Source organism: Hemibagrus wyckioides, linkage group LG09 (genome assembly GCF_019097595.1).
Source record: "Hemibagrus wyckioides isolate EC202008001 linkage group LG09, SWU_Hwy_1.0, whole genome shotgun sequence".
Lineage (NCBI taxonomy): Eukaryota > Metazoa > Chordata > Actinopteri > Siluriformes > Bagridae > Hemibagrus > Hemibagrus wyckioides.
The window spans coordinates 24,528,872-24,543,156 of record NC_080718.1 but is presented as its reverse complement, the minus strand read 5'-3'; the positions used below and the strand labels follow the sequence as shown (position 1 = coordinate 24,543,156).

Below are 14,285 nucleotides of genomic sequence, written 5' to 3'. Positions count from 1 at the left end.
TTTTTTTTAAAAATGGTTCTGGGTGTATGCTCTTAGTCTATTAGATGCTAATGTGCATATATGAAGTGTAAGGTGTGTGAGGTGTTAATGCTAACATGTAGGCCAGATCAGCTGGGAATAATGCCATTTTCAGTTCAGTTTTAGGAAGTCACCGTTCTCTCGTGACTGGCTGCTGGAGTGGCCGTTCAGACTGAAATGATTTCTCTGCCTTCACGGCAAAAACCCTGAATAATTTAGTGTTTAGAGAGAGTGAGAGAGAGGGTGTGTGTGTGTGTGTGTGTGTGTGAGAGAGAGAGAGAGAGAGAGAAGGTGATAGAGGATGAGAGAGGAAGAGAGTGAATGGGAGAGAGAGAGAGAAGGAGAGAGAAGAGAAAGGGTGTGTGTGTGTGTGTGAGTTAGTGAGAAAGAGTGTGTGTGTGTGTGTGTAAGTGACAGTGTGTGTGAGAATATGTGTGTGTGTGCATGCAGGTCAATGGAGTCTTTTTTACATTCATATATATATATATATATATATATATATATATATATATATATATATATATATATATATATATATATATATATATATATATATATATAAAACTACTAGCTGACTACTAGTCTTCTGTCTTCTGTTCTGAACACACACACACAGCCTCATACTGATTATTATTGGTCGTTCTGTTCCTGTTGCTAGGCGCTGGGAGGGCGGTGACCCAGGCGTGTCCAATCAGAAGACCCCAACCACCATTCTGCTGACTCCAGACAGGAAGTTCCACAGTTTTGGTTATGCAGCGAGAGACTTTTACCACGACCTGGACCCCACTGAGTCAAAGCAGTGGCTCTACCTGGAGAAATTTAAAATGAAACTACACACGACTGCGGTACACACACACACACACAAAATGCCTTACAGTAAAAAATACACTTCCATTATAATTGGTGTCAGGATTGGATATTCAGCCAGTGTAACTAACATCAATAATAATGATTAATAGAAGATGTAAGATTTGTCTTTTAATACATTGAAAATACTGCATGACTATGGCTTTTACTTGTCAAAAGTATTTACTTGTTTTTTTTCCATCCCAGAATCTGTCCATCGACACGGACCTGCATGCGGCCAATGGGAAGAAAGTGAAGGCTTTGGATATATTTGCCTATGCACTGGCCTTCTTCAAGGAGCAGGCTCTGAAAGTAAATCAGATTGTAGTGTGTATATCTGACTGCAGGGCTTTTTCATTTTATTGGCGTATGTTTCACTCTGTGCTCTGATTGGCTGCAGGAGCTGAGCGACCAGGCGGGGGTGGAGTTCGATAACGCCGACGTCAGATGGGTCATCACTGTTCCGGCCATCTGGAAAATGCCGGCAAAGCAGTTTATGAGAGAGGCTGCGTATAAGGTACAGATATACACACATGACTGTTCATTTCTTCCCACAAACACTGTATTAGTGCTGCACCAGTCTGCTGTTTCACTTTTATTTATTACGATGCTGATAACAGAGCTGGGAGTATCAATAACCATTCATTACATCCTCTCGGGAGTTAGGAGACTTGTCGTAGGTGTGATGGAGAAAACACTTTGTCATGAGAATATTTATCACACATGACTAGCTCTTTCTATCTTAAACACACGTTTATAGAGACCTCACTTACTTGTTCGTCTCTCTGTCTCACTACTGCACGTTTTCATCTCGATTATCAGCTCAGTATTTGTCGGCAGCCTCCTAGTGGATGGTTTAGGTATTGCAGTCATCCTGTGGCTTATTTTAACGATGCTTTAAAGTTATGGAAAAGAGAAGGCCGTAAAGTGAGCTAAATCTGTATCTTTAGCAAGACAGTTTGAGGATGTGAGACAGCAAATGTCTGAGAAAGAAAAATTAAATAGTGAGAGATATATGGAGGACGGAAAGTAAGGAGAGATGAGAGGGAGGGGAGGGGGGGTTATAGACGGTGATCTCACCCTTTTAGGACAAAGTCTTAGACAGTAAACACACACACACACACACAGACATACTGTCTGGCTCTTTCTCACATAGTGCAGCACAGTTCTGCATTATTTTGTGTGTGTGTGTGTCAGGAGGCAGGCAAGGTTAGAGGAAAGGGAATTTTAAACAGTTATGAGAAACAAAGGAAGGATGAAATAATGGAGAAAAAAGAGAACTGGTGAGTGCATGAGAGAGACCCAGAAATGAGGTATAGATGAATGGATGAGGGAGGAGTAACGTGAACAGGGAAGACAGGGAATACATGGGGATGAAGGTGGAAGGAAGGATGAGGGAGAAACGTGATTGGGAGGAAGAGGATGAGTGAGGGATGATAAACACACAGACTAACTGTTTACCAAATATCACACCATATTATAGAAGGAAAGATACCAAGAAGTAGGAAACAAAGACTGGATGGATGGATGGATGAATTTGTGGATGGATGGATGGATAAGTGGATGTGTGGACGGATGGAACACCAGACCATGCAGTGTGTAGGGGAGTGTAAGGCGTGGCTGTGTCCTAGATGCTTAGACAGGGGAGGGGGAGGGTGTGGTAAGAAGAGATAAAGAACAAATGGAAGAGAGATAATTACAGAGAGAGAGAGAGAGGGATGGGAAGTGAGAACTGTACTCTAGAGAGCACTGGTGTAAAACTGTCTCACTCTGCCTGTCTATAATAAAGAGCTCCATGACTTAAACATGAAACTCCACACACTGTTTGGAAAAAACAGACAGAATTGCTGGTGGTGAGAGTCAGCGACATACAAACCTGGATTTCAGACACTTCTATTTTTATACACTGAACAGATTGTGGGGGAAAAACACAACACTAAATGAGGGCAGACTAGAAAAGGCTACCAGCTTCCTGTTTGAAAATGACTTAATGATTTATAAAAGTCATATATTACACCTAAAGCACAAAGCTTACTTAGATATAGCTTAATTACTGCTAATTAACTACTTATTATTAATACCTTTAGTCATTTTTTACACATCATTTTGTACTGTAAACAAAAACAGTTTTATTCATTTTATCTGAAAGTCTTAAACTCGAAATCCATACGGAACATATAACAAATATTAATAAACAAGGTTTGAAGCTTGTAATCTTCTATATTTTACTATCTCTCCATGCAGGGAAAATAATAACGAGAATTAATATCCTGATAATCTTTATAACTCCTCCCCGAGTATGCATCGTGCAAAAAAAAACTAAACCACTGGTGTGTTTTTCCTCTGTTCCGTGTTGTGGGTGTGTTCAGGCCGGCCTGGCTTCACGAGAAAACCCCGAACAGCTCATCATCTCACTGGAACCCGAGGCCGCTTCCATCTACTGCCGTAAGCTCCGCCTACATCAGATGGTCGACCTCGGCGATAAGACGTCCATCAATGGCTATAACTCTACTGAGAATGTGGGGGCGGGGATGGCGCATGGTTGGTACCACCTACCTCCACACACACACACACACAGACTGTTGAGTATCATATAACCATCAACCAGGAGTTATTATTTTTATTTATTTATTTTCTCTATTTTCAATATCAGTAAGTCATATGTTTCACCTCATCTCATTATGGTCTAATACATCCTTTAATTATTATTATTATTATTATTATTTATTTATTTTTTTTAAATGAAAGTGCTTTATGGTTCAGACAAAAACATGACAAATGCGCAGGGCAACAAAATAAACTAAGAATGAGTGATATGCAAAATTTAAAAAATATATTATTTTAATTTTTTTTTATGTTTAAATGTGTATCTTATGTGTGTATAAGTTAAAAAAGGCAATTTTATTATGTATTTTCTTTACAATAAATTACTAAGGATAGCTAGAAATAATTTTTCATTATTTATATTTTTATTAAAATATATTTATATTTTTATTTAAATATATTTATATTTTTATTAAAATATATTTATATTTTTATTAAAATATATTTATATATCCATTAAAATATAATTTATATTAAATTTTAATGAAACTATTTATCATTGTTTGGGCTGAAAACTTTCTGTTCTTTACAGTTTTATAAAGAAATGAAGGTAGTTTTATAAGGAAAGTGACCGCTGGGTTATTTCAAACATTTTCCACAATTTGCCACAGACTTTTATAGACTTCGGCTGTCTTACTTGCTTCTGTTTTCTGAGGATAATTCCAGACATCCTTAATACTATTATGATCTAAAAATCAGGTCTATTATGTAATAAGGCGGAAAATCAAGTAAAGGCACATTTTAGAATAATTATTGAATTTTTATTAAGCCACAGAAGTGATGGTGAATTCAGATTTTTTTTTAGACATAAACTATAACCGGTCAACACACTAAAGCCACATTTTTGTTGATTAGGGAATTTAGTTGGTAAAACATGGATCAAAATTAAATATACCATCAGTGATGTGAATTCACCGAAGCAGGTCAGAGGACACAGGAATCTTTTACTGGAGATCAGAACACACTGCACTGGCCCTTAGTCATCGTGTCCAGCGAAAAGGCACATACTTTGCAGTTTTAAAGGTCTTGAGAGGGCAGGCCTTGAAGGTGTGATAATACAAAAGCCTAAGAGGTGATACTCTTAAACAATGCACTGAATGGGGAAAAAAAATCCCAGGAGTCGACCCCCAACTGTCAGCTAGTTTACAGTTCCTGACCACTGTCTGATTTGATCACCATTTGGTGGTGAGAGCTGGGAAATGTAAATAATTATTCAAAGAGCAGTGTAGGTTACGATAGATTTTAGAGTGACCTCAGAAATGTTTTGTCCTACAGTACAGTGATGTTGATTTACACTGTGATCCCTTCTGATGACAAATATTGGTAATGTGTGTGTGTGTGTGTGTGTGTGTGTGTGTGTGTGAAATCTCTAGAATCTCTCTTTCTCCCTGGTTTAAACACAGATGGTAAATCAGTAAAAGTGTCATGCAGGTGCTAGTGTCAGTTCTGAGATCAGAAACCTCATGATATCAGCAGCTCCATGGCTTTTTATTGCCCCACAGAGACGCTGTGTCACCTGGAAGAGCAATGAGCTCATCAGCCCTAAACCTCAGGACAGAGAGAAAGAAGGATGGAGCAAGAGCGAGAGGGTTCGATTAAAATACTTCATCATTTAAGACATAATTCTGTTCCATTTACATTTTAAGATTTAAAGGAAAAAATTATAGACGGTTCATTACGAAGTTTGGGACTTGGCACCCATTGATATTGGAGTTTAAATATTTATCTTTGGGTATAAACTGCGTTCATAATTAAGCACATTATCATTATCACTGACAATGACGGCGTGTTTCCCCTGTTCACACACCTTACGTATTCAGAACTCATTTTGAACAAATCACTAAGAGCAGGTGTTCTGTTTCTGTAAAATAGACTTATTTTATAAATATCACATGAGCAAGAGCGACCCGAAGATCAGCACAGCTTTGATACATCTGTAAACACGAGGCTGCACGTGATCACAGCCACGCTATTATTCAGTACAACAGTGTGATTGTGAGCGAGTTATTGCTTTTATAGTTTATCTTTTATATACACTGATCAGGCATAACATTATGAGCAGTGACAGGTGAAGTGAATAAGACTGATGATCTCCTCATCATGGCACCTGTTAGTGGGTGGGATATATTAGGCAGCAGGTGAACATTTTGTCCTCAAAGTTGATGTGTTAGAAGCAGGAAAAATGGACATGCATTGTGATGGCTAGCCGACTGGATCAGAGCATCTCCAAAACTGCAGCGCTTTAGGTGTTTCCTCTGTGTACTCCGGTTTCCTCCTTCAGTTCAAAGGTTCAAAGTGTTTTGGCTGATTGGCATTTCTGAATTGTACGTGGTGTGTAGGTGTCCTTCGTGTTTGGCCCCGAGTCCCCTGGGATAAGGCTTCCCATGGCCATGTTTAGAAAAAGTGTATCAGAAGATGGATGTATGTATGTTCCTTGCCAGGAGCCTTAGAAAGTGCAGAGCATTTGGGCAACATAATAGGGCTTACAGAAAAAACGTGAAAAAAAACAAAAAGCGTACACAACAAAACCACGCGAAAAATTGGAATGCTGGAAAATAGCCAGCAGCCAATCACAACCGTTATTAAATGAATGGGGCAATCCGATTGGCCAGACTCGTTCCTCCAGCCGTGCTGTATTTTAATTTTCAGCATCCCTGCACCGCGCTTTTCCAAATAAAAATCCGCGATATATCAGGACCACGATAAATGAACCGCGATATAGCGGGGGATTACTGTAATCACATGTACTAATCAGAAAGGATGGAAGGAGACTGGTAGATGTGGAGCAGGTTAAATATTCATGCAGTGTGGTTTCTTTTGGTTTCTTTGCACCACGATGCTGCTGGAAATTGCCCTGCCAGTAACACACACCCACAGACAGACAAACACACACGGCTCAGACACGCTGATGAAATGAAATAAATGATTGCCAGTGCTAGGTGAGAGAGCCTTTATCATACAGAAGTGCATTTTAAAAGTGCAAATTTCTAGAAGACACTGATTGATTTTTTATTTTTTTTATTCCAAAAAATATATTTAACCTGAATATATCCACTGCAGCACTGCCGAAATCTTGTTAAGTGGTGACTAGGGATTTTGCATCCACTAACATGAGGTGGATCATTGATGGTGTCGGATAACCTTGAAGTCGGCCATTTGATACCTCGTGTTCCTGGAAGGAGTGTGTCATGAGCTCGATATGAGAGCGGTTTACATGAAGGTGTTGTCTGGAGAACAAAGCAGAAATGCAGTACAGATGCTCTGTTCGTATGACCGAATGAGCCGAATAAATCCACACAACAACATGGGTAAGGAAACAGACTAATGTAAGGATCTGTGTTTATAATATTTAATGAATAATCTCAGACATTAAGCTAAAATTATTCAAAAAAAAAAAAAGACTGGTCTGAAATCACTTTTTTGCTCTCTTGTTAAAATTATAAAATAAAGTTTAATAGTTAAAGTTATATTTATTCCTAATGAGCATGACCGAGGCGCTGGTGATGAGGGAAAAACTCCCTGAAACCTTCAGAGGAACCTCATCTGGGTGACTGGATTCGTGTGATTATAAATCATTTCCCTTCTATTATTTTACACTGTATAATCAAGGAGCTTTTGTGCTTTTGAGTTAATTAAGTTTAAGTCTCAGTGTAATTTCTGACTTCATTATAGTTTTAATGTAAATTCCATCCTGCCGACAAGTTTCACATCTTTGTATGTGAAAAAGAATGGCTTTTATTTTTTCTCTTTATAGTTACGACATTTAGCAGACACTCTTAACCACAGCAACTTACAAGCATCTCATCTATAATACAGAGCAGTTGAGGGTTAAGGGCCTTGCTCAAGGGCCCAAGGGTAGTAGCTGGGCAGTGGTGGGATTTGAACAAACAACCTTTTGATCAGTTGGCCAACATCCTGAGAGAGAGATGGAGAGAGAGATAGACACCAACAGAGACGGACAGACAGAGAGACCGAGACAGACAAAGAGTGAGAGATTGAGAGATAGATAGATAGATAGATAGATAGATAGATAGATAGATAGATAGATAGATGGATGGATGGATGGATGGATGGATGGATGGATGGATGGATGCATTAGATAGATAGATAGATAGATAGATAGATAGATAGATAGATAGATAGATAGATAGATAGATGGATGGATGGATGGATGGATGGATGGATGGATGGATGGATGGATGGATGGATACATTAGATAGATAGATAGATAGATAGATAGATAGATAGATAGATAGATAGATAGATAGATAGATAGAATGGATGGATACGACAGATAGATAGATAGATAGATAGATAGATAGATAGATAGATGGATGGATGGATGGATGGATGGATGGATGGATGGATGGATGGATACATTAAAAAGATGGTGAAGTTTGGTGTCTTCCTACAGTAAAACAATGGAAAGCACATAGAAATGTAGTGTAATGACTAGTCAGTAATATTATTAACAGAGTGTAATTTATAGCCCAGGTGCTGTAGTGCATGAAGGTCAGCGTTTTTGGACAAAGCACAGAGACGTACATTTTCTCGCTTCAGTGTTATAGGAAATATCACTCCTTACTTTTTCACCATGTACACTTCCTTTCTGGTTCCAGCTGGCCCAGGCAGCCCTGTTTTCTAGTGTTATCATCATGTGTCAGGTTTATGAGCAGCATGTCGGTCTGCATTATGTGAACGTGTAACTATGGAAAAGGTAGCGTCCTGTGTCCAAGTAATCCCCTTTCCATTTCCTTACTGAGCTCATGGAAAAGTCTGTGTGAGATTTCCATTTGTAAGCCCCGAGTCCTGAAGTGAGTGGAATTACAGCTTAGAGTCCACACTGACCCTCACGCTGCTGGACCGATCTCAGTTAATGGCAAAGTATATCATTTTTATTGATACAAAAGACCCATTTTTGTACCAGTTAAGCATCCGAATACTGCAGGGTGTAAATGTTTTCCATTCCATTTTCATACCATCAGTACAATTCACAAACACACAGTGAGCACTGAGGTAGACTAGCTAATGAACATTTCCAGAAAGATTGTTCCAGTAGATTAGACGATGCTTCTCCTGTTTCTCTGCCATCCTGTTGCCTTGCTGCTCTAATGTCACACAGACATACACAGCTTCATGAGCACTTTTTCTTCCACCTCCTCACTCACACGCGTTCCCTCTCTCTCTCTGTCAATAACCAGCCAAGGAACACGTGCGTCGCAACCGGCAGAGTCGCACCTTTCTGGTGGAAAATGTCGTAGGAGAGCTCTGGTCCGAACTCAGTGAAGGTAGAGTTTCCCTTCTCTCTCTCTCTCTCTCTCTCTCTCTCTGTTTCAGTTTCTTTCTTCCTTCATGTTTTTGATTCTCACTTCTGCTCTGACTCTGTTTTTTCCTTACGCTAAGCTCATGCTAAAATAAATCCTGCTTCTCCTTTACACACAGATACATGCATTCAGCGGGCACTTTATTAAGAACATGCATTATCTGATCATATGGAGCAGCATGCTACATAGAAATCACACTGAAAATGATGTTGTCCCCTTCTTTCCTACACTGAATATTTAAAGATTGGCCAATAATTTGCTAATCATCATCTGTCCAGTGGGGAAAAAGGCAACGCACGAGTCACAGGATTTTAAATAGAATAAATAACTTCCTGGTAGAGAGGAAATGATTTAGCCGCCATTGGAAAATGAAATATATTTTCCCCCTGCAGCATAACAGAGCTGTAAGGGTCTTGTCACCTGGCTGTAGATGGAAGGAACGACGCAATGGTGAATGGTTGGATGGATGGATGGATGGAAGGCTAGTTAGAGAGAAATGGAAGACAGATGGACTGGTAGATAGGCTGATGGATGGATGGATGGATGGAAGGAAGAATGGATGGAGGGATAGCTACACAGATAGTCAGACACCTCATCCAACAATAAATGATTACTTATTTCTCTGTGCACTAGAAAAATGAAGGATAGACATTTTTCTTTCTTACCAGCTCCGAAATATGCAGCTCCAGGACTGAAAACTGCTAAAAGTAGAACATTAACCCCTTTTGTCCTATTTTTGAGCAATTTTACTTTCTGTATTTTTAGGTTTCTAACATTTAAATTCCAAGGTTAGGAATATAAAAATCATTTTAGGACATCATGGGCTAGCTGAACATCTTCAACTGACTGCAGATGCCAATGAAGAGGATTTTGACATGATGTTCTTCACCAATAAACACTAAAACTGGAGATTTTTTTGCCATGGTTTCAGTAATGAGACATTTTGTGTAGGATTTGTGTGTTGTTAAACATTAAAGAGAGATTTTGTGGCATTGTACATGGGGGGAAAAAATGTATAAAATGTTTTGGATTCATTTGATCCCATACTTGATATAGTACAGTGACCACTGGAGTAGATTCAGACAAAATAATGTCTGCGTGATGCTTTATGATATTATTGTTCAGAATATCCAGTGTGCTTCGAAGACCATGCTGGACATTTATGACAGTATACAGACTATCCTGTTTATCCCTAATCCCTCTGTTGTGGTTCAGTGCCTGAATAAATGAATCACATATCTATATCTAACTGCAATTAATCACTGCTATTTCTCTAAAAATCTCTGTTGTGGCGTCAAATTCCGTTATAGTCAGGTATAGTTTTCTATTGTGACCTCTCATGACCTTTCCTGTTTCCAGGTGACAGATACGTGGTTGTGGATTGTGGAGGAGGGACGGTGGACCTGACGGTGCATCAGATCCGCATGCCTGAAGGTCACCTGAAGGAGCTCTACAAGGCCTCAGGTGACACATTTACTTAAGTGCATTAATATAATATGACTTTAGAATGCTGCATAATGAGGGATTAAGGAGATAAAACCACAAGGAATGTTTTATAAAAGAGAATCAACAAGTCAAAAATAGTACACTGCACAGGGATACCATTAAATAAATCGCAACTGTACAGTTTAAACCAGACGTTTTTAAAACCTGGCAAATTGCACAAGACAATCTTACGAGAAGTCTCGATATAAAATAGTCTGTTCGTGAATACGTATACCTTTGTAATCTTCTGGGACATTTATTTTTGAGTTCCTTCACACAGTATTCTTAAGTACGAGATTAATAACCTGTGTGATTTAATCCAAAACATTTTGATTAACTATAAAAACATTTTTATTCTTTACCAATAATTCTGAAGCTGGCTGTATTTCTGTGATTGGATTTTGCAGCATCACTATAAATCATGTATTGCCCTCACTGACCTGTGTCTGTATTGATTTCTCCATCTCTCTCTCTCTCTCCCTCCCTCTCTGTCTTTCTCTCTCCCTCCCTCTCTCTCCCACTCTTTCTCTTCTCTCTTTCTCTGTCTTTCTCTATGCCCCCCCCTCCTCCCTCTCTGTCTTTATCTGTGTCTCTCCCCCTCCCTCTCTCTCTGTCTCTGTCTTTCTCTCTCTCTCTCTCTCTCCAGGAGGTCCATATGGTTCAATCGGCGTCGACTATGAATTTGAGAAGCTACTCTGCAAGATCTTCGGTCAGGACTTTATCGATCAGTTTAAGATAAAGAGGCCAGCTGCTTGGGTGGACCTGATGATAGCATTCGAGTCTCGTAAGAGAGCTGCAGCCCCTGACCGCTCCAACCCTCTCAACATCAACCTGCCCTTCTCCTTCATCGACTACTACAAGAAATACCGCGGCCACAGCGTGGAGCACGCACTGCGCAAGAGCAAGTGAGTGGACGGAGTCACAGGGTCCAGTCTCTTCTGTGCTGTTCTATCTTTGTATCAGGTGATCTGAGTGTGTGGCATTAAGTACGGGTGTGAGCGAGGTCAAGCGCCTTGTTATCTGATCACTCGAACCACTCCTGAGATACACTATATTGCCAAAAGTATTCGCTCACCCATCCAAATAATCAGAATCAGGTGTTCCAATCACTTCCATGGCCACAGGTGTATAAAATCAAGCACCTAGGCATGCAGACTGTTTTTACAAACATTTGTGAAAGAATGGGTCGCTCTCAGGAGCTCAGTGAATTCCAGCGTGCCACCTGTGCAACAAATCCAGTCGTGAAATTTCCTCGCTCCTAAATATTCCACAGTCAACTGTCAGCTGTATTATAAGAACGTGGAAGTGTTTGGGAACGACAGCAACTCAGCCACGAAGTGGTAGGCCACGTAAACTGACGGAGCGGGGTCAGCGGATGCTGAGGCGCATAGTGCGAAGAGGTCGCCAACTTTCTGCAGAGTCAATCACTACAGACCTCCAAACTTCATGTGGCCTTCAGATTAGCTCAAGAACAGTGCGCAGTTTCATGGAATGGGTTTCCATGGCCGAGCAGCTGCATCCAAGCCATACATCACCAAGTGCAATGCAAAGCGTCGGATGCAGTGGTGTAAAGCACGCCGCCACTGGACTCTAGAGCAGTGGAGACGCGTTCTCTGGAGTGACGAATCGCGCTTCTCCATCTGGCAATCTGATGGACGAGTCTGGGTTTGGCGGTTGCCAGGAGAACGGTACTTGTCTGACTGCATTGTGCCAAGTGTAAAGTTTGGTGGAGGGGGGATTATGGTGTGGGGTTGTTTTTCAGGAGCTGGGCTTGACCCCTTAGTTCCAGTGAAAGGAACTCTGAATGCTTCAGCATACCAAGACATTTTGGACAATTCCATGCTCCCAACTTTGTGGGAACAGTTTGGAGCTGGCCCCTTCCTCTTCCAACATGACTGTGCACCAGTGACCAAAGCAAGGTCCATAAAGACATGGATGACAGAGTCTGGTGTGGATGAACTTGACTGGCCTGCACAGAGTCCTGACCTCAACCCGATAGAACACCTTTGGGATGAATTAGAGCGGAGACTGAGAGCCAGGCCTTCTCGTCCAACATCAGTGTGTGACCTCACAAATGCGCTTCTGGAAGAATGGTCAAAAATTCCCATAAACACACTCCTAAACCTTGTGGACAGCCTTCCCAGAAGAGTTGAAGCTGTTATAGCTGCAAAGGGTGGACCGATGTCATATTGAACCCTATGGATTAGGAATGGGATGTCACTTAAGTTCATATGCGAGTCAAGGCAGGTGAGCAAATACTTTTGGCAATATAGTGTATATGCACTATTGTAATAATCATTCTGAGGTAGAACTGCCATGAAATCCATATATTTCTGTTGGAATCTTGTTTTCTGCCTCAGATAAAGTGTCCCAGCCACACTTCCAAAATTGCTTCATTACAGATGATTTGCACAAAGTGTGTGAACACAGCAGTCCTCAGTTATTGACTCCAGGTCTGCGTGGCCAGTGAGTTTGTCAAATGCATCATCATTATAGAGAAGGTCAGCTGTGTCACAGCCCGTTGAGTCTAAAGCAGCTCCGCTCAGCCGTTTATAGATAGCACAGACTCTGACGAGTCCATCACTGTATTGCCCAGTTAAGTGTTTTACTTTAAGCCGTTTGGGTTTTTGCACTTTTGTTTCAAACCATTAACGAAGGAGGTTGAGGCTAATGGCTTTAGGTTGAAGAATAATGAAAGTTTAAAATGTGACCTAAAGGAGAGGTAAATGGAAAAAGGACAGAACACTAGAGCTCAGCGTGTCCAAATTAAACCATACAGTTTTTGAGAAAAAAAAAACCTGACAGTCAGCAAGCCAGTCCTGTTATGCTGGTATCTAAATCTAATCATGAGATTGACTTCTAGCACAAATCTGACCATTAATCTAAACAGGAAAGAATCTCTAACTCGCAGGCATTTCGGTTAAAGTCGAAACTGGACAATTTCATGTAAATCCCAAGAATGGTACATGCATTTATATCTGCCACAATAAGCTGTCTTGACTCTCTTAATGTGTTTGCAATGATAATATTATGCTTCTGTTCAGTAATTAAACACAATAATGATTACTAAGATGAATGCTAATATAAGTGATTTTGCCTGTGTGTGCAGTGTGGACTTTGTTAAGTGGTCATCTCAGGGCATGTTGAGGATGAGCCCGGATGCCATGAACGCTCTGTTCAAACCCACCATTGACCACATCATCCAGCACCTCAGTAAGTGTGTAACTCCTTCTCTAACAGAATTAGACAGTTAGTTTTCTCCTCTTTAAGCCAAGATCCAGCTGTTTTCTCATTTTGTGTGGGCAGAAGCTGAAGTGTGTGTGTTAGTTTGCATTTTTTGGGTGCCTTGGGTGTCTCTGTCTCTAGTGTGTTTGTGTGTGTGTGTGTGAGAGAGAGAGAGAGAGAGAGAGAGAGATTATGCCATGGAACAGACTGGCACTACTGGAATAAGCTAGAGGTTTTAGTATAAGCTGGATGGATGGGTGGATGGATGGATGGATGGATGGATGGATGGGTGGATGGATGGGTGGATGGATGGAACTTGTCCTATGTTATAATTTGTCTTTGTACCTTCAAGCTGAACCCCACAGCACTTAGCTTATGAAAATGAGGTACAGCTAACAATCCTGGTCAGTGATTAAAAAATCCATGCAGTCGTCTTGTGGCTTTCTGGCAATTCTGGTATTTGAACTCAGCCCTTCACAGATCATTTGAAGTTCAATTTCCAGCTCACTAACATGACCCATAGATTCAGTACTGCTTTAATACAGTATTCAACATGAGCTTAACTGTTGCAGTACTTTTATAAATTTGGTCATAGTCAGTCATTTTTCTGTTGTTGAACCAACACTGTATTCAATTAACTAAAATACCTTCATAGACATAGAAGAATTCTGGACATTTCTATCGGGAAGACTGTTAATGAGACGCCCGAGGTGACAGACATCATCTATTTCTTAAAGTTCAATTTATTTATTTATTTATTTTATTTTATTTTTTCTTTACCAA

General features: G+C 40.3%; 1 protein-coding gene across 7 annotated transcripts in view; it reads left to right on the top strand.

Moving 5' to 3' along the window:
* The window catches only part of hspa12a (heat shock protein 12A), a 49,918-nt gene that overhangs the window by 33,085 nt on the left and 2,548 nt on the right, over positions 1-14,285 (top strand). For 6 of the 7 annotated variants that reach the window (XM_058399364.1, XM_058399359.1, XM_058399358.1 and 3 more), the window contains 8 exons: positions 677-863; positions 1,072-1,176; positions 1,265-1,381; positions 3,234-3,405; positions 8,670-8,756; positions 10,152-10,256; positions 10,924-11,182; positions 13,387-13,490. In XM_058399364.1, the coding sequence (XP_058255347.1) occupies positions 677-863; positions 1,072-1,176; positions 1,265-1,381; positions 3,234-3,405; positions 8,670-8,756; positions 10,152-10,256; positions 10,924-11,182; positions 13,387-13,490 (1,136 nt within the window). The remainder of the gene's footprint in view (positions 1-676; positions 864-1,071; positions 1,177-1,264; positions 1,382-3,233; positions 3,406-8,669; positions 8,757-10,151; positions 10,257-10,923; positions 11,183-13,386; positions 13,491-14,285) is intronic. The other variant, XM_058399363.1, reaches the window with a different exon arrangement.